The following is a 24593-nucleotide window of genomic DNA, read 5'->3' on the forward strand; positions in this document are numbered from 1 at the left end:
AATTTTTAATTCTCCTACTTCCTCACTATATTCATATTAAAACAATAGCCACTGCAAAAAAAAACAACGAAAAATGACTGAATGTTTACATTTTTCCAGCTTTATAGAAAGTTATGCACGAGATATAAATTAGAACATTGTTATCCTCACCAGTCTCCGTTTTCATCGTTAAGGTTCAACCGAGTATTCCCAACTCTGTTGTGACCCAACAGAATAATATATCGTCCCATATTCCTCACGGATCCTCACATCATTTGGAGAGGCGAAATTCATGCAGCTCTGCTTTTCGGCCGGGACTATCATCGCTGATTCTTCGAAGGCAACCGTCCACTTTTAGTGATTCAGTCGACGTAAGCTACGGAGGTGAATCTTTGATTGAATGTATTTTCACGAAGTTTCGTTAGTTCTGTTCATTTGAGCGTTAAACTGAACTTACTTATTCCCAGTTAATTCTATTTCTCTTAAGATCTTTCATTGTGATGAAATAAATGTCTGGTAACTTTTATAACCATTCCCATTACGTATTAAGGTGCATCCGCCATGAATGGTATGATAGACGGTACTCCTTTAAGAGAAGTCACTAGCTATCCTGCAGATTGTTGCTCGCATTCTGGTGAAACTCATCGTAGCAGCAATCAGGATGAAGATATTAAAGTAAGAAGATTCATGTATTGTGGGTGAATTGTTTCTCACCAAATGCATTCAGTCAACTAGTCTACAACCATCACAACCTGCTTCTGCTTCATCGTACCAACCAGACAATCAACAATCAACATGTCTTACTCCGATTACGGATATTACTCCCAACAGTGGATGTATCAAAGTCAGTCATTTCTTATACATCTCGTAGAGCTCTCATCTTGAGATTTTTTTCTCCTGTGATTTTCTCTATTATTTGATGCTATAGGTCATTTCTTTACTAACTTACCTCTACCAACAACCTATTTTTTTGTTGTTAAAGAAATGTTCTATTGATTTTTCAGCATTTTCCATTGCTTTTTTTGTTTTTGCCCAATTTTCCAGTCGTTTGTTGCACGCAACCAATGCGGATATGAAAGTTTGTTTGTGTCTAGGATGTGGTTTTCAGGGAATTGAGTGTTTTGCTATAAATTCTTTTATTACCTTCAACCACTAACTTGAGACTAATTAACGAAAACTTTCAGCTGCTCAGTATTTTCGCACCTTTAACCCTTATCCACTAACATTTTTTGTTCCTGCGATGATATCTCGTCAGTGTTTGCTTAAACCTGTTCTCCTAATAAACTAAAGTTCTGGAAACGAAGCAAACGTAAAAAAAGAATTTGATTAGATTTAAGAATTCCCCTTTATGCGCTATCGTGGAAGCATGGGCAAAAAACTTTTAAAAAAGTGAAGGAACAGTGTAACTCAGGTGGGTAGATCTGGCATCCTTGCCAAATCGGTTGCCGTGGGGTAGATTTTCTGAACTGAATTGAAATTGAAGTTGTAACGAAGTGATATTTTGTCTGGAAATTTTTATATAGGTGATGATACGCCTAGAGCACTAAGCGCGAATCTCTTGCTTCTCTTTTATCTGTTTCAAAACTCTGTTTACTAATTCATTCTGAACCTTCTCTGTTGATTACATGGATCTCTTCCTTTTTTGTCTGTAAAAAGTGTCTGACATGGTTTCACTAAACACGTTTGGTGGTTGTAGGGTGGCACGAAAGTGTTGGTAATTGGTGGCTGGTATATGAAAGGTCACGATTACTCTGTAATGTTTGGTGAACGAAGAGTAGCTGCTAAGCTGATCCAAGTCGGAGTACTTTCCGTCATTGTGCCTCCTAGTAAGTTCCCCTACATTTCTCCATTTGGGAGGTTTTTTTTTTGAAAGAATTTTTTCTCCATTATAAAAGTCATTCATCCGAACACCGTTTTCAGCATTGATGAACGGTGTTGTGCCGGTACGCGTGCTCTGCAACGGTCAAATAATTTCATCCAGCAGTGAATTCACATACAATGATGAGAACGATGAACTGACAACGGCTGCCCTCCGACAATGTATGGTGGATAGGCTTCAAGTCGTAGTTCATGCCTTCGGAGCCATGGAAAAGTTACAGGTAGAAGAAATGGGAGACAGTACTGCTGATTTGTGGGCTTCTACGGATTTTTTCCCATGTTTTCAGTGGGTTGCATCTATGGATGAGGATTCCATCTTGTCACTTCTCCAAAGTCTTGCTGGACGACACTTGTCACTGCCAACACTCCTCTCTGCACATCCAACACTTCCATCTAGGACCATACTACATATAGCTGCTGCTCTGGATTACCACAAAGTTATTGAACACGTTTTGGGATGGAGGTATGAAACATTGTTACGTGCTAAGGATCAGCTTTTTTTTATCAGGAGCAGAATCCTGCAATTTTATTAGGTTACCTCGCTACCGCAAACTCGTAGTTTTTGGAGAGCTGAGGTGTTTTTGATGTTTTATAATGGCGGAATAAATTTAGTGTCGATAAATGCAATTGGTGCGGCAACAGTATATTGTGAGCGTGAATGCGTATTTTAATTTACTAAGTGATAGTTTTCGCGGAAAAAACAAGTAAATTTAAATTCCCTCTGAGTAAAGTTTTGTGTTTAATTTCCTACAATTTTTTCCTGTCCCTAAAGTTCTTAAAAAGGCACTTCTGTGTTACTTTCTGCTTTAGGCGAGACCTACCATTCACCAGGGAATTTGATCCATTAGCTCGTGATGGTGAAGGTCGAACACCGCTTCATGTTGCTGTGGCTGCCGGTCACGTAGCTTCAGCAAGGTCCGTTTGATAAATTTACCAAAAAAATTGGGCAAATCTTTTAAAAAGCAAGTATACAGGGTTCTGGTACGTGCTTGTCGAACAACTGTTGACGTTCTTGATGATCGCGGAAGAACCCCGTGCGACTTAAGCTGCGATGAGCAAATGATGCGGCTTACGGCTCGAACCGCTGATCGAGATGCTGATGAACAGAGAACACTGCCGAAAAGTACGTTACTTTCGGGTTTTGTCATCATCAATGTAATCAACGATACGTCTTGGAGTACTCTTTGGGTTTCCGGATTCTAATAGAACACAACGAGCCCAAATTTTAGCTACGGTACAATTGTCTGTTCAGATGCTGAAGATGTTGAACACGTGACGTCAACAGCACTCTGGGTACTAACGAACGGTGAAACAGTAACGGATGAACATTTACTCAGAGATCGACTGCCGCCGGACGTAGAAGGAGAGGTCAGTAATACTGTGAGCTGAAAAGTGTTGCAGACGTTTTACATTCGACCTCACAAACCTATTTGCTGACTACTACGAACTTGGTTTTAAGTTTGATTAATTCCTTTCACGTGGAGCTGTTGTAGAAGTAAGAAAAAAAGTGGTATAAAGTAGTTGTGAAGTTGTAGTTATTATAATTAATCTTGATGGTTCCTATGACCTTATTTACTGTGCAAACTTTACGAAATCAACTACTATTACTGCAACTTTTATGGAATTCTATATAAAAATGAGGGAATGGTTACATCTCTCACATTCTATTTTGTTATGTTGTCTATTATGTTTATTATCCCGGTTATCTTCTCCGTTTGTAGCTCCCTTACTATTCCTCACTGTTACAGGACTCGAGTTCGTCGATTCTAAGTGATTCCGCCAAGGATGACCATGATCTGAACCGCCCAGGGCCAAGCAGGGTAAGAAATAATTTACAGGGTCTTTCCCCTTACTGTATTTGTTCCTATAGAAATATATCTATACAGGCACGATGGTGCGATGAACCTCTTCATGTAGAGATCTCTATGGATACGGATGTTCATGTACCGGATTCGCCTAAGATGGCTGACCTCTTTGAAGCTGTCACAAGGTTCTTGTCATTTTGTTTATTTCCATAAATGTACCAAACTCTAATTTCTACTAGAAAATTGGGAAATTCTCATTTGCAAATTTTGATAGTGCTCCAATTTCTTTTCTTTTTCATCTTGTTTTTAGTCCTGGTATCATGTTGAATGATGGTGTTCGTGCAAAAATGGCCTTATTAGCTCAGCAGATCATTGACGCTTTGCCGGATCGAATAAAGGTGCGTTATTCTCTTGTTTCATTGCTTTGATTTACATATACTTTGTATTTTTTTTTTCTTTTTTTATTAAAGAATGATGCTCATCCACTCCTCGATGATGACTCTATGTCAACTGATGTGAACACACAGTCAGCATTCGCGTATCCAGACCATAATCCATTCCTGTCAAATCTTTCGCATGACTGTCCAGCGGACTGGGAGTTCCATCAGTATTTCGCCAACAATCATTATCGGTGCGTTTCAAAGCAGAACTATCTACTAGTTGATAAATTTCGGAACGATCAGTTGGATTTTTCTTTGCTAGCTGTAGCGATTTCAATATTTGATTTTTATCAGCAAAGGAATATTGTTTTTGATCAGCTATGCTTAGTCATATTTAGTTTCGTTGCTTAAAGGCATCACCCCGCGAATCTGAGGTGGCACGGATTTCAAGTGGAGTATTCGTATGCGGGATAGTAGATTATGGATGAGGGGGGTGATTCCGTCTATTTCTCCCTAATTGCCGTGAAAAACGGCCCCTAAGATGCGGCGCATGCACAAGGCTGGCGCGCTCCAGTCGAACTCCCTGTAGAAAATAGTTCGCCAGAACGCCCGAAGCCGTATCTTCCGGGCCATTTTTTACGGCAGTTAGGTAGAAATGGACGGAATCACCCCCTCATCCATAATCTACTATGCCGTCTACGAATACTTCACCTGAAATCCGTACCACCTCAGATTCGTGGACTGATGCCTTTAGCTTTACCACGTACATATTATGTTTTCCAAATGAGCTATAGAAATTATCAAATATTGATAGTTATAATTCACTATTGTTAAATAAAAACACAATATTTGTGTTACAAAGTTAGGATTTCATAAATAGTGTAGTTTTCCGGTAGTACTGGTTGACGCTTGAATGCGACCTCAATTCTCTCAGTGTAAAGCAATAATAAACCACGATGTTCTAGATTTTAGTTGATCTTTCTCTGTTGCGAAGTAAAACACATTTTTGGCTGTTGCTTTCAGTCATTGAACCAGTAATTTGGGGTCTGTAATTATTAAGCAACCCAATTGAGCTGCGTGCTATGCTACAGCTGATCTGTATCAGATCCACTGAAAGTGACGTCATACAGCTGTTCTGTAGCAGACTCGTCTTATCAACAGAGAAACATCATCTCCACCATACCGTTCGTGCCAACCTTTGTGTTTGTTTTAAATCTTTTGATGATGGATTTGAGGATTAGTCAAATTTTTGTACATATTTTCATTCAACTCTTCTTACCTGCTCTGTTGAATAGGGAAGGGAGCGTTTGAACTGCGCTAGTAGGAACAAGTTCAAGGAAAAGGATTTGGATAAAGTATAGTAGGGTCGAAACGGACGCAAAACACGATGTAATTGCGTAAGCTGTTGCACTCGAAGCGGTGCGGCGGAGCGTAGCGGTTAGAGTCTAGGTGGGACCCTTGCTGATGTCATTCCTCGCTGTAGTTCCCGGTGGTGCCACCTTGATTCCAACCGTTATCTCCACCGCGCCGCTTCGAGCGTAGAGGCTTACGCAACTGCACCGTGTTTCATGTCGTTTTGACCCCTACTATATATGTAAAGATCTGTGTAAAGGTATTTGGATAGTGATATCCAGAGTTTGTGATTATGCAATTATTAGTGCGACTATTTATGTAATTACATCAAATGCTCTAATAAACGAAACCGACAGCGATTTGATTTCTTTAACGAAAAAAAATTCCAGTGTACCTACTGATAAATCGGCTGAAGATGTGCTATCATCGTTCTCGGGACAACCATCAAGTCCTTCGTTTGATCATAACCATTTATATCCCAACAAGGTTGGCGATACTTTCGTTTTCAGACCTAGTTTTCATCCTGAAAGAAATAGATTTCTAGGCAGACAATAGCTCATTTGGATCGACTCGAGAGAATACATTGGAGAGTACCAGTTTTGATTTTGACAAGTGAGTTCCTAGATGAAGTATTTTGTTTTGTTGAGAAGATTAAGAGTTTGCAGAGGTAGCAGATTCCAGTAATTAACTTTCAAGAGATTTTTTTTAAAGAGATTTGGGCGAATTTTTCAATATGCGTGTTGATGGTGAGGAAGACCCAATACGGCAACGCTTGGGAGATCTGAAATTGTCTGGTGCGTTTCTTTTCTGCGTAATCCTGGTTTTTTTTTTTCTAAAAAATCACATTTAAGGAAACGATCTATCAATAACTAGAGATTAGTTTAGTTTTAGCGATATGCAGCGTGACGTGATAAAAAAAAACTCGAACTTTTTTTTGGCGCGCAAACATTTAAAGGAATTATTTCTATGAAACAATAAACCATAATCACCTTGATCACCTTGACTCCCGTTGATCTTCGAACTGGTCGAGCGGGCGCCAGTAATTTTTTCATTTGTCCCGATCGCGTGCCAGAGCAGCCCAGTGGTTCCTCCTTTCGCGTGGGACACGAAGAGCATCATATTTTTCTTTCAAGGACTTCGTGAAGAAATCTGACCATCGGGTCGGCGGTCTTCCTGTAGTGCGCTTAATATCGAATTATAATCGCTTAATATTTTATATAATTACAAGCAATTTTCGAAGTTTTAATGGAAATTTAAATTTAATGAAGGGACGAGTTGACGCCGCAATCAGCTTTGATACAAGCGTCAACTCGTTCCTCCATCGAATCGATGGTGCGGCTGAGGTAGTTATCGTCTAAATTGTTCTAAATTTTGGTCAGTTCGTTCCCAAATGTCAATATCACTAAGTTTTTTATTTCTTGACACCTTAGTTGCGCTTTCATAAATTCCCAAACATAAGAAAAATCTAATGGATTGAGATTCGGGCTGTTCGTAGGCCACAAGTCCTTCGTCAATGAAGAGCCGATTTCGATCTCGAAGTGGATCATTGTTTTTGCTCCGATTTTTCTCTCTTCAAATCAATAATAAGCAATAAATAAATATTTTAAAAAAGAAAAACTGCGCATAAATGCTTTATACATTGTTTAAAACGGAGTCAAATGTCACGCGCACATAATTTTTCGCCACCTTTTACGTTGAAGTTTCCACTTCTGATGTGTTTTGTTGACTGTATCGAAGAACTGCAACGTGATGGTGTGCAACTGTGGCAGATTTATGGATATTTTCATTTCGTACTATGAACTCGTATTATGAAAAGTAGTTTGTTGTTTTCGTACAATGACGGTCCTCTTAAAATCCCTTCCTACGGAAACTTGTATCAATAAGTAGCAGGATTTTAGATTGTGGAGCAGATTTTCGATGTGAAATACTTAAGAAGAAAAAAAGAAAAATCTATTTCAGTCTTCATGAACCGAGAATTAAAGAGAATGTTCTGGATGGATTTTACAGGGAATGCTCGAAATATACCAGAGCAGTTGTTTGGGGCAACTTAAGATAACTTGGCCTTCGAGATATGTGACTGGGTAACTTCTGCACCGGATGTACGTCAATCGGTTATTTTTACCTCATTAAACAGTCAGCTGGCGGCGGTTCGAGCAACTTGCGAGGTCTACGAGTGCTCGCTATGTGCGTCACTGTTCCGGAGGTACTTGAGTGCACTGTAGAGGAAAATGTTTGCACCAAACGTCTTTTTCTTCACCGAATGCAATGAAGCAGATGCATTTTCTTCCCCATCCCCAAGTGAATAGCTCAGAATCATTTAGTTTCTGAAAACCTGTATGATCAAACATTTACCTCTCAAAAAGAATTGAGGATGAGCTAAGAGGATAATATCAACAGATAATTGTTTATTGACGTAAGACACTAGTTTGCATTGGGAACGGAACGTTTGTGAAAATTTCTACGTGGGCAAAGGAGCAATGAGAGTGATTCGTGGGATCCTACGGAGAACTATGAGAGTTCTGGAGTGTATTCGGAGAAGCTTTTACTTCTGCACTTCAGTGCACTGGAGAAGTTATTGTGTTCTTTGTGATGAGTAAAAATATGCACGAATGATGTTTCCACAGTTCTTTTTAATCCTGGGTTGGCACTACATCCCTGAACTTTGACTAGATGTCCTTTACAGCATTAAAACTCCAGATAATAGCTAAGTTCATACTTAAAATAGAGCCTTTAAGAGATTGAAACTAAGACGATAGGCGGAAACGTAATTGACAATGGTTATAGCCTCCTTGCACTTTTTTTAAATGGAAAGTGCTACTTTAAAGGCATCACTCCACGAATCTGAGGAAGTACGGATTTTAGGTGGAGTATTCTTTTAAGAGATAGTAGATTATGGAGAGGAGGGTGATTCCGTCTATTTCTTCCTAATTGCCGTAAAAAAGGCTCGGAAGATGCGGCGCCGCACAAGGCTGGCGCGCTCCAGTCGAACTCCTTGTAGAAAATAGCGCGCCGGAACGCTCGAAGCCGTATCTTCCGGGCCGTTTTTTACGGCAATTAGGAGGAAATGGACGGAATCACCCCGCTCTCCGCAGTCTCCCATCCCGTATACGAATACTCCACCTGAAATCTGCACCACCTCAGATTCGTGGGGTGATGCCTTTAATGTTAGGTCAATTTATTGCCTTCATTTTAATTTTTAGTTTATTCCGTTTATTTTAATTTAATTTAAAGGCATCACCCCATGAATCTAGGGTGGTACGGGTTTCAGGTGGGTTATACCCATACGGGGTCATAAATGGTGGGAAGAGGGTGATTCCGTCCATTTTTTCCTAATTGCCGTAAAAAAGGCTCGGAGGATGCGGCGCGTCCACAAGGCTGACGCGCTCCAATCGAACTCCTTGTAGAGAATAGTGCGCCAGGACGCTCGAAGCCGCATCTTCCGGGCCGTTTTTTACGGCAATTAGGAAGAAATGAGCGAGATACCACCCGTTCCTGCAATCTACGATCCCGTATAGTCTTTGCCGATCGGAAATCTATGTCACGTCAGATTCGTAGGGTGACGCCTTTAATTAATCTGTTTATTCATTATAATTTTTTTTTTGCCAAACGTTTAGTGAAGTACATATATGTGGTCCAAAAGAGTTATTAACGTGAAAAAAAAAACTATGAAATAGTTTGCGTATATGAGTGAATTCTCGTAAAGAAAAAGGAGTGCAGTCGTGTACTCATGCATTGTCACACTTAAATGTTCCCTAGGAAACCAAATAAAAAGAAAAATAAAGTAAAATCGAAAACAAAGGTTGTCGAAGATTGTAACAGGAGGAGAAAAAACAAAACAACCATGGGAAACTGTTAGATTTTCTGGAATAGTGAACGAAATAAGCAATGACAAACTTCTAACACCACTTCAATGCAAAACACAGAAAGGTGGAAGGGTGTCGTGCAGGGAAGAAAAAAATTGCATATCATGAATCCATGATTGCTCTCCTTTCGCTTGGTACAGACTCATCTTAAACTCTATGTGATTCCCCTTCCCTCGATCAAAGCAAAAAAAAGACCGATAAGACGGGGCGCCAATGTTGATCCGAAATTGTTGAAAATCGCAGAAATTCATAGATCCATGACGAGTTTTGTCGCATTCGGAAGTTTTAAAAGGGAGATTTTAACGATAACAAGTCATATGATTCAAGAAATTGACAGGATACGTGTTACTTATTAGCCGAGTTCATCCCGAACAATGAAAAATTTTCAAGAGGAGAAAGCCTCTTCAAAGTAACAGGAGATGCTTACAGACGTTGTTGTAATTTTGCGCTATTGGCGTCATTACGTAAAAAAAGAATATTTAACGTCATCACACATTGTAACAAATGATCCATCAAGTAGTCAATAATGAGTCTGAGATTTATTTTCTTGGGAAGAATTACAACAGAATTAAGGAACAAGAATGAAATGTAGTGAAAAAAGGATGAAAACAGGTATAAAGAATAAAAATGAAAATGAATGGAGTAACGAAACAATTTTCTGTGTACTTTGTTCATTTCTTTTTTATTCCTTCAGTGAAATACCGTTCTCTTTTAAGAATTGTCATCGTTGTATTTCATACTGTATTAAAAATGATCACTGTATATGTGATGTAAAGATAAAACAGTTTTCTTTTTCTTCAAAAGATAAGCTAAATTATTTTTTTAGGAAACTGATTACTAATTTTTTAGATTTATATAAAGTGTACTGATTTTTTATAAATTGCACTAATTTTCGAAATTTATTCAAGATGTTTCAAGAAATAGGTGCGGATTTTTTTTTGGATTACAATCAGCTGAAATTTGTCTTCTTTATTTTGTTTGTCTGTTTCTTTTTTCCCAAAGGCAATCAGATCTCAAAGGATTTTCATCGTATTCTTATTTTTTAATCCTTTTTTTTTAACTTTCGATTACTTTCTATGTGGTTAGTTGATGTTGACTCAAGAAGGAAAGTAAGGAAGTAAGAGATCATTTATTTCTTCCTAAATCTCGTTGGAAATGTTATAGTTTCTCTTATTCCCTTAGAGGACTGTGATCGAAGTGTTCTATGGATATTTTCCCCAGCAATTCTTAGTTCTCATGTTTCTGGACAAACAACTTTGCGATCGGGAAATATTCGTAGTTTCTCGACTGTATCTTCCAAACACTGCACATATTTGTGAGGTGAATCGCTCTAGGGTCTCCAATTTTCGATTATTATTTCGAATAAGAAGGTTCACTGGCCGTATCTATCATTGTCGACCCACAGCACTAAGGACATTCTTTCTTGGCTGATCCAGTATCTGTTCACACTGATTAAATTCCGACGCGGTAGGTGGCCAGCACACCTGATCACGTTCGATCAACTTAGCAGCTGGCATCCGAAGCTGTCATTGGTGTCGGTGACAATTGCGTAATGTTTACGCATTGTTGTGAATGGCAGTCGCGCTCTATGACCTGCTTCCGACACTGCTCGGATAAGTTGTGTGCGGCAAAAAACGTGCAAAGATCAAAAGCTACAGTAGTCCACTGATATAAACTCGAAAATGTCTTGCGGGGAATTTGGTTTCCAGAACTTCGATGGCGAAAGATTAAGATTAATTGACGTGAAGAGAATGGGGTAGTCATTCTCTGAGGTTCTCCTCCGAGCTGTCTGAGGTTTTTCTGAGGTGGAACGGAACAAGTCTGCGGAAATCTCTCATGATAATGTCATGTTTACGAAGACGTATCTATTCCGAGCAACATTTTTTTCACCCTGGATACTGCTTATGATTTTATCTATGTATTTAGTCCCATAGAAATAAGTTGACAAGTCGATGAAGTTCTACTTACCGTTTCTGTTCTCCTTTATTTTTACTTACATATTAGAATTTATCTGCATTATTATTATTTATTATTTGTCCATTATTATTTATATATTAAAGGATAAAGGATGAAGTGTTTGGAGTTAATCAATCCGCTTGGGATGCGCCCCCACGTTCACTTCAGTTCAGAATCATTTGAGGTTCACAAACCTGTAGCTGGCCTATGTAAATCCGGTGTTTTTATCCTCCCAGACAAGACTGGTACCAATTTATCGACCGCGGAGGGAAGAAAGGCCTGGTGAGCACTGGGGCTGATTCGAACCTCCGATCGATCGTGCGGGAAGCGGAACCTCTAACCGCTACACTACTCCCACCCTATTATTTATATATTACTTATATTATTTCTATAGAAATTTTGTTTTTAATAATATGATAAAATATAGATATTGTCAAAATACATACACGATAGGATTTATCTATATTATTATTTATTACTTATCTATTATTATTTATGTATTGCTTATGCATAGATATGGTCGAGATAGGATTCGAATTTTTGTGGTGTCCTCTTCATTTCTTCAATCTGCGCTATAGTAGATATGTTGAGTGTTTCATACTATAGCGTAGTTTAGCACTTAGCGCCCCCATCACTGCGCCACCATCATTATTTCATTACTGAGGATAAGACGGCAGCGGTAAGACGGGTGGTGATTGGCTTGAGAGTGCATACATTTTCTCGATACAATGCAATTGCCTCACATAGGCTAGTATAGAAACAAAAATAACTCCAAGAGTTCCTAGTAGACTTTTATTTTTGAATCCTAAATGAAAGCAATCGTATGTCACGAGATTACAGGTTTTTTGATTCTAAAAATATGAAGAAAGAATTTTAGGTAATATTTATTTATGAAGATTTTTAGGTAAAATTTCGATTTGATATTAAATTTTAATTTAGTTTCAATTCTAAGATTTCAATTTTAAATGAAATTTAAAGGTGTATTAACGGAAGTCGTTTGATAAGGGGTGGAGAAATTGGAATTGGTTCTGTTGTCGAGAATTTGTTAGGAATGTTCATAACTTTCTAGTCTTTTCTTAAGCATTCATACATTACATGAAAACTGAGAAAGGAAAAAAAAGAAGAAAAGAAAACTGAGAAAAGAAAAAGGAAAAAGGGAGGAAACTTTCAAAGGTAAATAGGACGGCAAAAGCCCTTTACCTCCAATTGGTCTTTTACACTTGAAAGGGTCTTGATTTGGGATAAGAAAAGTTCCAGACAAGTCCGCTGGTGTAGGACCCCTTTATTATCAGTGAAATTAAAAGGTTTTAGAATGAACGTCTCGTTTTGGCTGAATGTAATCGGTCTTGACACCTTATCTGTGACGTATTCTCATGTGCTTAGAAATTTTTGAGTGCATCCTATTGCTCTTAGAAGTGTTGGGTTGTTGGAAGGTTGGAGATGAAATTAGATCCACGGATCTAGATGACCTTTGGATACGAATAGTTGTGTGATTGTGACGAACATATGTGATTCATGGGTCACCTAACTTATAAATATTGAACTTCACAGATGTATGAGAGTTGTTTACGAGGTGAAAAGCAAAGCTAGGCACTTTTGAAAGAGGAAAAGTCCAAATACACACATACGACGTACTTAGACAATGTTATGGTCGCTGAACCGCCAGAGCGCAGCTCTTCATTCTGAGTCAATTTTAGCTGCTGTCTTTGAGTTTTTTTTCTCCTGAGCATCTCACCTCAGGTGACACAGAGAACACTTATTGAGTGTTTTCACAACGATGCGTCTATCGACATCAAGCAGCATCAGTGGAAAACATCGCATAGGTTATTCCTGTATGCATACTATACGACTATTAAGGAGGACGATTTGCGGGGGCGATATTCTCTCAGTAATCCTTCAAGAAACTTTATAAATAGTACGAGATCATTGCACAAAATTAGTACTTGCACAAAAACCAGACTGAACTGCTGACTAGTTCCTTTTCCTTTAGTTTTTTCAATCTGATTTTTATAGACTCGTTTTTGAAACTATAAGTTTTTTTTGCATTTATCTTTTGGACTGTTACTGAGAATAGTATAATATAGCATTTTTTTAGTATATTTTATTTATTGACTTATTACTTTTTTAACTAATTATTTCTATTGTATATAATATAATATTTCCCCTGACAAATCCCTGTGCTGAATGCCTCATTGAAACGTCCACGAATTCGCGTATCATCGAATTACTGCAAGAATCTCCGACTTCGTTATGAGCAGGTGCGAGCAATTATCACAATGAACACCGGTGCCATTCCCCATTCTCATGGAACGTTTATGATCTCGATAAGTGTTGTCGTAAGCGATTACGCCGTAAAGTATTCAGCGTATTCCGCGCCAATTTCTTCTCTGTTGATGTTTGTCGTTAGAAGTCAACGGTTTATTCGAACGTCATAATATAAATATTCAGTAACATTTTGGTTAAAAAAATGAGTATGAGACTATTTTGAAGGAAAATGTCTTGAATGCTTCAAATTAATCTATTTTTATTCTTCAGCTTAATCTTTGCATTTTGAATTTTTGCACTGAATACGCAACTCCTATGTTCTGCACAAATTAAGAGTTATTCGCAGCTGTTTACCACATAAGAAAGGAAAAAAGCAAAGAAAAGTTGACAAAATCATAAAAGTCCTAGAAATTAAGCTATAATGATGTTAGATCAATTTAATTTCACCTCTATCTTCTGATTCCATTAATTATTTCACACAATTATTTCCTTCTACTACATATTGCTGCTCTTTTTCAAACTTCAGCGTTTTTTCCTATCTATAGGTAAGTACATGGTTGATTAAACCGCAAAAAAAAAACTTCCGCTTACACTCCTTTTAACTTGGAAAATTCGTCATTTAAAACAGGTTTACGGTAGTTTTTTTTTTGTAAAAAAAGATCTTGCCATTAGCTCTAATGAATTTTGCGTTCCCATTTCCACGTTGACGTCACGTAGATTGCTTGCTGTCGATCTCTTATGCTCAAGTACATATGTAGAACGTAGTTCAGGTCATAATTCGAGTAAAAGCTAAAATTAGCTGAGTCACTTAAGCGACAATAATGTTTGGATTATTTTAACCGTTCCAATTTTTTGTGCCGTCACCTGCGAATACCGGTAGGTCTCAAAATAAAGCATTTTTCCCTTCCGTTTAAGTAATCGATAATAATAATTTAATTAAATAACTAATAATGAACAGGTGGCGGTTACCACCAATTTATCATTTTTTTCAACTTCCAAAAAACTTACAACGCAACTGTTATCTTGTAAACAGGTGGGTGTAGCATTTTTAATTCCACAATATATCTACATATTTAATAAATGAGTCGGAGAACACGAATCCATCGATGACAGCACACATCGCGTCACACATACATAGACTGTGTAGCAGAGTTCAGTGACAGACTGTCGGCATCGTTAATATTACAGTTTAAGTCGGATTAACATAAGATTTGTAGGTGTGTTTACTGTAGCCGTCGATAATACGTCCGTTGACGCTGATCTATGCTAATATCTATGTTTGTTATGGTTCAACTTTGTACTCGAGTAATATTTTCGTTAAAATTCGTAATAGGTTTTTTTTTCTCTGAACAATGATTCATCGTTGAAGGCTATGGGTTTTCTCAAAGGGAAGCCATTCTTTCCATCCTCGCCTAGAACACACAAAAAAAAAGTAGTGATGAAAAGTAGCGAAGAACCGATAAGCGTACCAATAATAGAGTAAACAAGTGCTTCTTCTTGACCTTTTATTATGATAGGGTGATCAGATGTTTGATTGCACTTGAATGCATTCACTCATCACAAGCGCATGCATTAAAAACCACAGAAACGTCAATCCACTATTTCTACGTTGTCATGTGTGTATATTGTGTAGGACTCTTTCTTTCCAATTGTTTTTTTCCTTTTCTTTTTTTTTTTTGCAAGATCTCAACATAAGCAGACATACTTGTTTCACGGAAATGAGGTACATACGTACGTAGATCATGTGTACTGTAGCGTAAGGCTGCTATTTTTCCTTATTCTCTGCTGAATCAGCTCAATTGTTTTTTAAAGGTCAAATACATGATCTCCAATCTCTTAATCCTTCTCTTAGAAGGGCATCCGTGGCCTTTTTGGAGAGAAAGTCAAAATTGTGTTCAAAAAAGAAATTTGGAAAAAGTTCCCTCAAGTAACTATCGTAATACTTACAGGGAGTGCAGCGGAACTCAGCTATCTTCCTTAATTTGAAATATCCTGGGAATTAGTTTATTACGGTAGAGAAATAAATGTATAATTGTATTTCTATACAAAAATATACAATAATATGTAATATCATAAATGACAAATAATATAATAATGTAAATAATGAAGTATAAATGATACTTATGACTATACATACTTATTGTACTTTAATAGAAATAAAATAAAAATGATTAAATAAAACAGATATCAAATATTAAATAAGTTTACTTTCTATTCGACGTTTCATCGCTATGCTGTACTGTGTTTGCGTAGTGATTCTTTGCGATATGAACGTCTTTGTTGCTTTTGTAGATCAATTTTTTTAATGTTTAGAAGAACCCGAAATATCCACTTGATGTTATGTTCGGCTTTACTGCTACATCACAGCAACTTAAACAACAACATTGTATATATTACATAGAAATTCAGAATCCAAACGAATGTCATAAGTGCATGATTCATAAAGTAAGCATTCTCTGAACACGTCAGCTTTTATATTCGACGCCTACGTGACCTTTTTTATAGAATGTAATTTGTAGGGAGAGTTCTCTTCCTGAAATGTAATTTGTAGGGAAAAACTACAATATATACTTGAGTTCAACTCCTTCCTTAATTTATTTCTAACTCGAAACAAGTCAGACATGAAATCCCGTGCGCCGCACCCACGCAACTTTTTCTACTTAGGTTACATCTATTTGGAATGAAGCACTCGCAAAACAATCACATCACAACAGTGGAAAAAAATCTGCTGTAACGGATGAAAAAACGGGAAGAGAAGGAAGAAAAGTCTATTTTAAGGGAAGAAGAAAATATTTTGTAAGGAGAAGGGAAAAAAAAAACCTATTTTTAAGATGTAGTAAAATGTTCTTCGCTAGTGTACCTGCCCTCATATTTTATGGGACAGGTTCACTAATACTTTAATTATCTTCCATGCTTATTATGGAAGGTAAATGAAGTATTGAGCTTCAAAAATAAAAATGATCCGGACGATTTATTTTTCTGACATTGATGTTGATCATTGTTTCGTTTTGTGGTCGATCTATCGATGATGTTTAGTATTTTTGAAGCTATCTGGAACTTTGATGTTAGTTTACTGGGGTAGACATTCTGTTAGCGCACAAATCCGGGAATTGTTTCCTGTTTAAATTCCGTTAAGTTTTATTATTGTTAAAATTCGACTATTCATTCACAACTAAGGCTTCAGTTTCAGTTGTGAATGAATTGCATGTTTCTTGTTACTGTAAAGTTACAAAAATAGATTTTCCTCCGAAAATTCGGTGTTATTATGAGCAGTGTGATGATGCAGATTCGTTGACGAATGACTAGTATTTTTGAACTGTTGAACGATGAGTTATCTCTTCATCGTATTGACAAAGTAACAATGAAGTAAGCATTTTTATTTAAAAAGACATCGTCATAGAATCTGGTCATGTTTTTTTCTTTGTTATGCGCTAAGTTTCCTTGGGCATAGAACAAACAGTAGGAGCAACTATTAGTAATACGAAGGGTTCAGTTGGAATTTTGCTTTTTCCTTTTTTTTTGGATGATTGTGAGCTACCTATGATGATGTTGGATCCACGAAATGTTTGACGTAGCAGAGCCCTGTTTGGATTTTGAGGTCCATTCTATTTCCTGGTTCAGTTGAGTTGCTGTGACAACGTCCCCAGATTTCCACCATGGTAATGTCAACACATTTTGATGTCGTTTGTGTGGAAATCAAAATTCTCCTGGATCCACTGCTTTTCTGTCCTCTCATCAGCGTTAGCTCACTTTGAAAGAAACAAAACCCAAAGAGATTAAATATTTCATCTAGGGCAGCGAAATTGAGGTGTTCCCAGTTCGGATGTATATCAAAAGTTCAAGGAAGAAATTGATCTCAACTTCCCAGCCCAGCGACATCAACAGTATCTTTCTCTTAAGAATCCCCATCTATCTTCGATAATTTTATCGCGAAAACGTCGGCAAAGCGCAGAACACGGTTTTGCTGAGAAAAGACAAGAGCAGCTGTGCGCTTGTTGTATTTCGTGGAATGTCATCTCAACAGCAGTTCGGTGTTACGTCATCAACGTCTTAGCAAGTCGCGCTCGCTGGTCCTCGTTCCTCTCCGCGCTTGTCGCACCCTCTCAACGCGCACCGATTCGTCCGATCGCTGATCGTGTGAACTGAACGCAGTAAGCGCCGCCCACTTTTTGATCGGAACTCACTCTCTCGCACACACTCACTCACACACACACACACATACATAGTTCTTCTTCATCCGCTGTGCTCACTGTCTGTTCATACTTCTTTGTTGCTTGAACAGCGATGGTTGTTTCAAATATTATGTTAAGTCGACGTACTTTATTAGATTCCAAAGACGAATTACTCTATACGGGAATAGGTGAGCAATGTGAGGATTGCATTCTCTTTTATTCTTTTTTTTTTTGAAGATTTTTCCTTTGTTATTTTGGAAAAAGTTAAGCTCGACGCGGTGTATTTTGGTTTTAATTGCTGCTGTTGAGTTGAGAGTTCGACGAAATGACAGGAATGCCCTAGATTCTTCGCTTTGCTTCATGTTATGTATTACGTTATGCACTTCGCAAACACTACAGTTTAAATATATATTACCACCGCCATTACACTATGAACTTGAACGCTCGAGGCTATTTACGAAAGAAAAAATGTTTCTCTGTCTAATTCCAAAAATTTGTGTGTGAATTTTTGCTGTAGAAGGAAAATTTAGCTCCATTTGTTCTATCTGTGTCATATTTATGAAGTTTGAGCGGTTGCAGGAGATTTCATGGCGATTTGTTTTTTTTTTCAGCCCTTTAATCGTTATCCTTTCAATTTTAGACTTTTCCAACGTTTTAAGCTTTCGTAGAATTTTGTCAGAGTTGTTGAAATAAAACGAATAATTTTTGATTCGTAGAAAATGGGACGAAATGAAGGAATGACATGCTATACTACTAATTTCAATAGTCTTATCGCACGCTTTTTTCTTTAATGAAAAATAAGGCTAGAGTGTGTGATATCAACAAATAGGACCTATGTAGTGGCTTTAAAAGGGGCAGCATGTAAATATTTCCTTAGCAAAGTTGCTTAGTAATTTTCTGCTTAGATTTACTTTAAAAAAATGAATAGTAGGGATCTAAGAACCTTATTGTGCTTTTCCGACTACGAAAAGAGTACTTCCCGGTTTGTTTTTTCATTGACATGAGAAAATCGTAGTTCTCATGTGGGTACTCATGTGATACACAGCTTCTAAAATTGCGATTTTATGGCTTTTTAAATTTAGAATCGATATAGACTCATGCGATTTTCTCATAACGATCCATTATACCTCATTAATTACTAACAGATGTTAGCTATCTATTTTTGTAGAGAAAAAATTGTTTGTTATAAATTTTGAGAGATTCAAATATTGTAACATTTTTCTATACGGATTTGTTTTTGCTTTCATGTTAGCGCTGATGTGTACATAGTGCTGCTGTTGAGTACATAATACTTCTATTGCACTGAGGATGTTCATTATTTCGCAACTGTACTTGAAAGCGATCCTCAACACTAAAAAACGATCCAATGCACTGATAAAACTACATAGGTGCATTAGTTGTTATCAGAGTGCTGTGTTTATGTACATTTGAGGTTTGTTGCGTGCTTTTCTGCACGAATTCGTTGCCTCAGATGAAGGTTTACACCTCTTTTTGTCCTTTTCTACATGTTTTTGTTCAAATATTAAGAATAGAGGATAAAAACAAAATGTAAAGTACATCGAACTAAGATTGTGAAGTGAAAAACTAGCTCCTGAAATGTTCCGAATCAATGATAAGAAGGTCTTTTTTTAGAAAGGTCTTCTAACAAATAAACAAGTAAATAAGCAATAAATAAAGAGTCTGAATAAAATAAACAATGACAAAAACTATAAATAAACAAATACAATAAACTGTAGCCAATTAATCATGGAATTATCTAGTAATTAATATGCTGATGTATGCTAAGACCTAACCGGGCGATGTAGCGCAGTCGGTAAGAGGTTCCGCTCTGGCTACAGTCGATCGGAAGTTCGAATCCGACCTAGTGCTCACCAAGCCTTTCATCCCTTCGGGGTCGATAGATCGCTATCAGACTTGTCCGGGAGGATAAAAACACTGACTTGACACATCAGCTAGCCACCACAAGTCATTGTAAGGCTGCACGCGCGTTCATGAATCTCAAACGAAGTCTGAGTTGAAGTCGAACGCGTAGGCGCATCCTCATAGGGATTGATCATCCCCATAGGCGCATCCTTATAGGGATTGATCAATGCCGTGCACTTTATCCTTTATCCTTTTATGCTATGACCAGACGGTAGCGAATCTACTTCACAGTTCTGTTATTTAATCATGGAATGGGCTTGTCTGAACTATGTGTTTAGTACTGTTTTTCTTCAGAAAAAAAAAAACTTTTTTGCTGAGGAGAGATTTCATTTCAAAAAGAACAAGAAGTTTTTAACATTGATATTCTATGGGCTTAAAAATTATATTCTAAATGAAATAATTCTTCTTTTCTCCATCTTTGCGTTGTTTATTTTTATATTTTTCTTTGGTATTTGAAGACGATAAGGTAGAGGTTTATTATTCTTTTTTTCTATTCTTTTTCAGCAAGGTATGAGGACCCTTTGGAATTTATCACTGTTTATTTTGAAAACCTCCAATAATTGAATCGAGGTGAAATCGGGTCATCGTTTATGTCGAGCAAAATGATGTTTCTTCTATGTAGCTAGTTGGTTTTTGAGAAGCAAAAAAAAAAACTTCTGGAACTTGAAAACCTGCACGTATTTCAATGAGAGTATCGGTTATACGTGTGAAATTCTTTGGATTTAAAACTTGCCCTAAGGGAATCAGTGTCTAACTTTTTTTTTCTACAAAAAGCTGAAATATGACGACCAAAGTGTGAAGTGTTTTCGCTGGCAAGTTTTTGAGAGCAGCGGTACCGTAGTCTATTGTAAAGAATTCAAAATCTCAAAGCTATCCCGATTTCATGATGATTTTACTTATTTGACTTAATTTATAGATGGAGAGCAACGTGAAGTGTATGGAGCTGCAATGGTTATCCAACGAGCATACAGAGAATATCGTGCTCGAAATACTAGTCGGCGGCAAGCAGATGCCGAAAGAAGAGCTGCTGTTACCATTCAAAGTTGTTATAGGAGATATAAACAGGTGATTTTTCCGTTTTCCTTCTTTTCTTTTCTTTTCTTTTTCTTGAAATTGGCATTTTTAATTCATGTTCCCGTAAAGTTCCATCGTCGCCCTTTCTTCATTCCATTCGCGCCTGTGCGCCGTCTGAGTCAATTTTGGTTTTGTCATCAAAACATGTTCGCTTCATTGCTGAAATGATCATTCTTCATATTTGAGCTTCCTTCCCAAACAGTTTCTTTAGTTTATTTCTGTTTCTGTTTTATGGTGCTACAAGAAGCTTTTCTTATTGAAAAATGATTCAAGAGTTTGAGTTTGTAGGAGCTCTTGACTAAAAAAAAATTTCGATTTCCAGTTTTGCTACTTCAAGAAACTCCACAACGCAGCAATTGTTGTTCAAAAACATTTCCGTTTGAAAAAGGTGTGGAATTTTACATTTATAATTGTACCTATCTATAAACCTAAGGAACACCGAATTCAGATGAACCAAACTGAACAGTCATCGTGCCCAACCGCTGAAGTTCCTGAACATCCAACGTTGAACGGGCAGAGCATTAGAATCCAGGTTATTTAATAATGTAGCTTATTACAAGCCTTCTACAACTTTTCTTCTCGTTTGTTGTTTCTTTTTCTCGTAAAGCATCTTTGCTAAATTTTTTTCGATTTCTGGAGGGTTTTGAGTTTAACAGCAGCATTTCTCCTTCTATGCCCTACTTTATTTTAGTCAATTTGAAGGGATTATTCTTTATGATGATAATTACAGGTGCCCCAGAACAACTCGTCCTTGTTAAGAGAACATCGTGCTGCTACCACCATCCAACTAGCCTACCGTGGTCATAGAAAACGCCAAGCAGCTGCACGAAAAATCCAGAAATTCATGAAAGAAAGCCGTATGAAGTGAGTGACCGCTTAAGATTATTCTGATTTTTTTCTCCTTTCTTGAAGATTATCGTCCACGAAACGACTCAGAGACGGAAAGTCAAAGTGCCTAAAAAGTTCTGATAAGAGATATCTTGACATATGCATACTTCAGCATTTTTTTTTAATTTCTCTAGCAATTTCGTCACGTTATCCGAGATGGGTGGAAAATTTTCTCCAAAAAATTATTTCAGCCGTTACAAATTTCATCTGGGTTTTAAGTCTATGTTACTGTTTGAGTTCCTTATCTCTTAAAAAAAAGCACGGAAATTTTTTAATTGTTCAAAGTACGCATATTTAGGCGTTAATCTAAACATTTTCTTTATTTTCTACATTTACGTTTTAGTTTTATTTTATTTTATTTTTTTATCATTTTTCTTTTATTTTAAATCCTTTATTCTGTACTTTTCTGTAGCACAAATGTTATGGAGTCAGGATTTACGGTAAGGATTTTATGGTGTTGTGTTTGTACTGTATACTGTAGTTTTTGTAAATGTATATCGTGGTCGAGTGGTGGTAATGGTTGGATTTTGCATCTACATGATCTACGGAATGGTTCTGTAATCAATACCTTGAACTATGGATTTAAACCTTAGTTTTGAGTGAAGATTAATAGTAATCGGTTTTGCTTGTAGGCTTAACAACATGTTTAGGATAATCGTATCGAAAATTCATAGCGTAGGAATAGATGGGAAGATTATAAATAATAAGGAGGAATAGTGATATTTGACCGCATCATGCTCCTGATTTCCTAAGCTATTTCGGCGGCGTACGGCGTAGCGCTTTAATCGATGACCAGCATAATTTCTGGAATGCGATAGGGTTTTATTTTCCTACTGAGATGTGACTGTGATTTTTAATCTCATGCTTCAGTGGTATTTCCTAGTAAGAAGTATTGATTCAGTGAACCATTATTGACAAAAGTAGACCTGTACACAGTTTTTTGTCATGCGAATAATTATTTCCCGAAAAAAAATACTTTCCAGGTTACGCAAGATCCAGGAGCTAAGCGACGGCGGTTTGGGTGCCCCGCTAACGATGGCACAACCCCAATCGCAATCGAACACTCATCCAACACAGGTCACCTCATCGGGAACCCACATGATCACACAGCCTCAAATTGGAATTTCTTCGCATAACGTGACGATGATGGACATGAATGGGTAAGTGCTAATTTTTTTTCTTTAAATTGAAATAAAGTTAATACTTAAATGAAAAATTTGAATTACTCCAGGAAAAACAGATCTATACGCTTTCGTATAGCTAATAACTGTGATAAAACAAAGCTACGAATTCCCCATTTGTTTAAAAGACGCCATATGTTCATTGACTTCTAGCCAATTTACACGCCATCACCGGAAATGTGGGACGATTGTTGAACAGATGTTTTATAACGTTGTCCATGGTTCCGCAGAAGTTGTAAAACATCAACCTCCGAAAAACGGGATAAATAATTCTATACGAAACAAAAAGCGGATGATTAAGAAATGATTCTATGCGAAAAAAAAGCGTATGGATATTGAGTTCCTCGATACTAGAACTCGAATAAGCCCTTTTTTCATATATTAATGATAAAATTGAGGAATAGATGGACGACTGGAAAAATCATTAAGCGGTTAGCCAAGAAAAAGGCCAATTCCGAGCGGGTTTTTTTTTTTCGTGAACGGTAGAAAATTTTCCAGAATGATAGCCTGAGATCACTCATAGGAGTCGGTGTAGCTTGAAAATATGAACGAAACAGGAGTTTGATTATTGTTGTTCCCAATTTTCTCGAATTTTCTACAGTAACATTCAGAGAATAACGATAATATTTTATACAACGTAGCCAGAACTCTTGAGAACTACTGAAAGTTATGGGACGCCGAAAAGTCTTTTTCCCTCCCCGCTAAGAATGATTTTTTTGATTTTTTTAAGGCCATAAAAGTTAAATGGTTGCAGTATTCACCCTGATTCACCCTGATTTTTTTCCTTTTTTTTTTTGAACAGCACTCAAATGAAATCTGCTTTCAGGAGTCGGTAAACTAGCGTGTCAACCGCCCACTGCGCTTATAATGCACTCTCGCACTTCCTCAATATATGCGCTTTTTTTTCGCTTTTGAATCTGTTCATCCATCACTACATAGGTATTTTATCACTCATTTATTGTCATTCGCCTTGATTATGTCCAACACTAGTCCATATCCAGAAGAATTCTTTAATTACATTGTATAAATTTTTGCCATCTTCTCAAATTACGAGGTCAATTTTCAAGTCACATGAAAACTTTGATTATATGTTGTACAGAGAAATTTTAATTATTTTTGTTTAATCTTAGATTTATGTAATAAAGACATTTTTCGTTTGATGTTCTATGCAAGCAGAAGAAAAAAAAAAGAAAAGAACGAAGGAACCCGAGTTTCATTGCCTAGGTTGTAACACTGGTTTTTAAAGGACTGGTATACTTATTTCTTTTACAGTATCTGTAGAAAATAGGGTAGAAAATAGCAGGTGGACAACAGAATATGGTAGTAATCATAACGTACATGTTTTCAGTGTTATTGAGCGAGTTTATTCACACATAATGGTCAAGCCATTAGTTTACTGTGGAGGAAGACTTGATTATGTGTGTGTATGTCCATTTCCGGTTTTTTTTGCCACGGAAAAAATGAAGAACTGTGAATAACTGTCCGCCTGTACGTAACTGTACGTTTCAGGCCATTCTCTTCAAGATTTAAAAATCGTTTGAGGTTTCCAATTTTACGAAAATTCATATGAATTCTGGTCACATGAAAAAATCAATAGCTGTTAATAGTTTGCTAAATAAATACTGTAAACAGTAGAAGAGATTTCAGTATCAAAAAAAAAAGAAAAAAAAACTACAGAAAGAAACAACCTATGGAAAATTTACTACATGTGTTTGTGTCACGAAACTTCTTTTTCCGATGGAAATGAAGCTATGAGCAATTTTACCTCCATAATTACAATGATGAAGAATTTTAGAATTTTTTCACACGAGTTAAATAATTTCGAAACGTTTCAAAATTTTTTGAAATATTCCAATATGTATACAATTTTCAGTGA

General features: G+C 37.0%; 1 protein-coding gene across 4 annotated transcripts in view; it reads left to right on the plus strand.

Moving 5' to 3' along the window:
• RB195_017010 (uncharacterized protein) overlaps window positions 1-23553 on the plus strand; it is a gene marked incomplete at both ends in the record, with an annotated part of 38469 nt that extends 14916 nt beyond the window's left edge. Inside the window, 22 exons of one of the 4 annotated variants that reach the window (XM_064183808.1) lie at window positions 174-363; window positions 530-654; window positions 707-823; window positions 1676-1805; window positions 1900-2078; window positions 2145-2320; window positions 2668-2772; window positions 2832-2980; window positions 3110-3225; window positions 3606-3677; window positions 3744-3847; window positions 3973-4060; window positions 4133-4293; window positions 5785-5881; window positions 5940-6007; window positions 6107-6189; window positions 20491-20639; window positions 20971-21036; window positions 21097-21180; window positions 21379-21512; window positions 22520-22696; window positions 23544-23553. In XM_064183808.1, the coding sequence (XP_064039689.1) occupies window positions 174-363; window positions 530-654; window positions 707-823; window positions 1676-1805; window positions 1900-2078; window positions 2145-2320; window positions 2668-2772; window positions 2832-2980; window positions 3110-3225; window positions 3606-3677; window positions 3744-3847; window positions 3973-4060; window positions 4133-4293; window positions 5785-5881; window positions 5940-6007; window positions 6107-6189; window positions 20491-20639; window positions 20971-21036; window positions 21097-21180; window positions 21379-21512; window positions 22520-22696; window positions 23544-23553 (2580 nt within the window). Of the gene's footprint in view, window positions 1-173; window positions 364-529; window positions 655-706; window positions 824-1675; window positions 1806-1899; window positions 2079-2144; window positions 2321-2667; window positions 2773-2831; window positions 2981-3109; window positions 3226-3605; window positions 3678-3743; window positions 3848-3972; window positions 4061-4132; window positions 4294-5784; window positions 5882-5939; window positions 6008-6106; window positions 6190-6246; window positions 6276-17763; window positions 17849-20490; window positions 20640-20970; window positions 21037-21096; window positions 21181-21378; window positions 21513-22519; window positions 22697-23543 lie in introns of those variants that run through there. The other 3 variants (XM_064183805.1, XM_064183806.1, XM_064183809.1) reach the window with 3 other exon arrangements.
• Window positions 23554-24593: the final 1040 nt, after the last annotated feature.

Source organism: Necator americanus, chromosome II (assembly GCF_031761385.1).
Source record: "Necator americanus strain Aroian chromosome II, whole genome shotgun sequence".
Classification (NCBI taxonomy): Eukaryota; Metazoa; Nematoda; class Chromadorea; order Rhabditida; family Ancylostomatidae; genus Necator; species Necator americanus.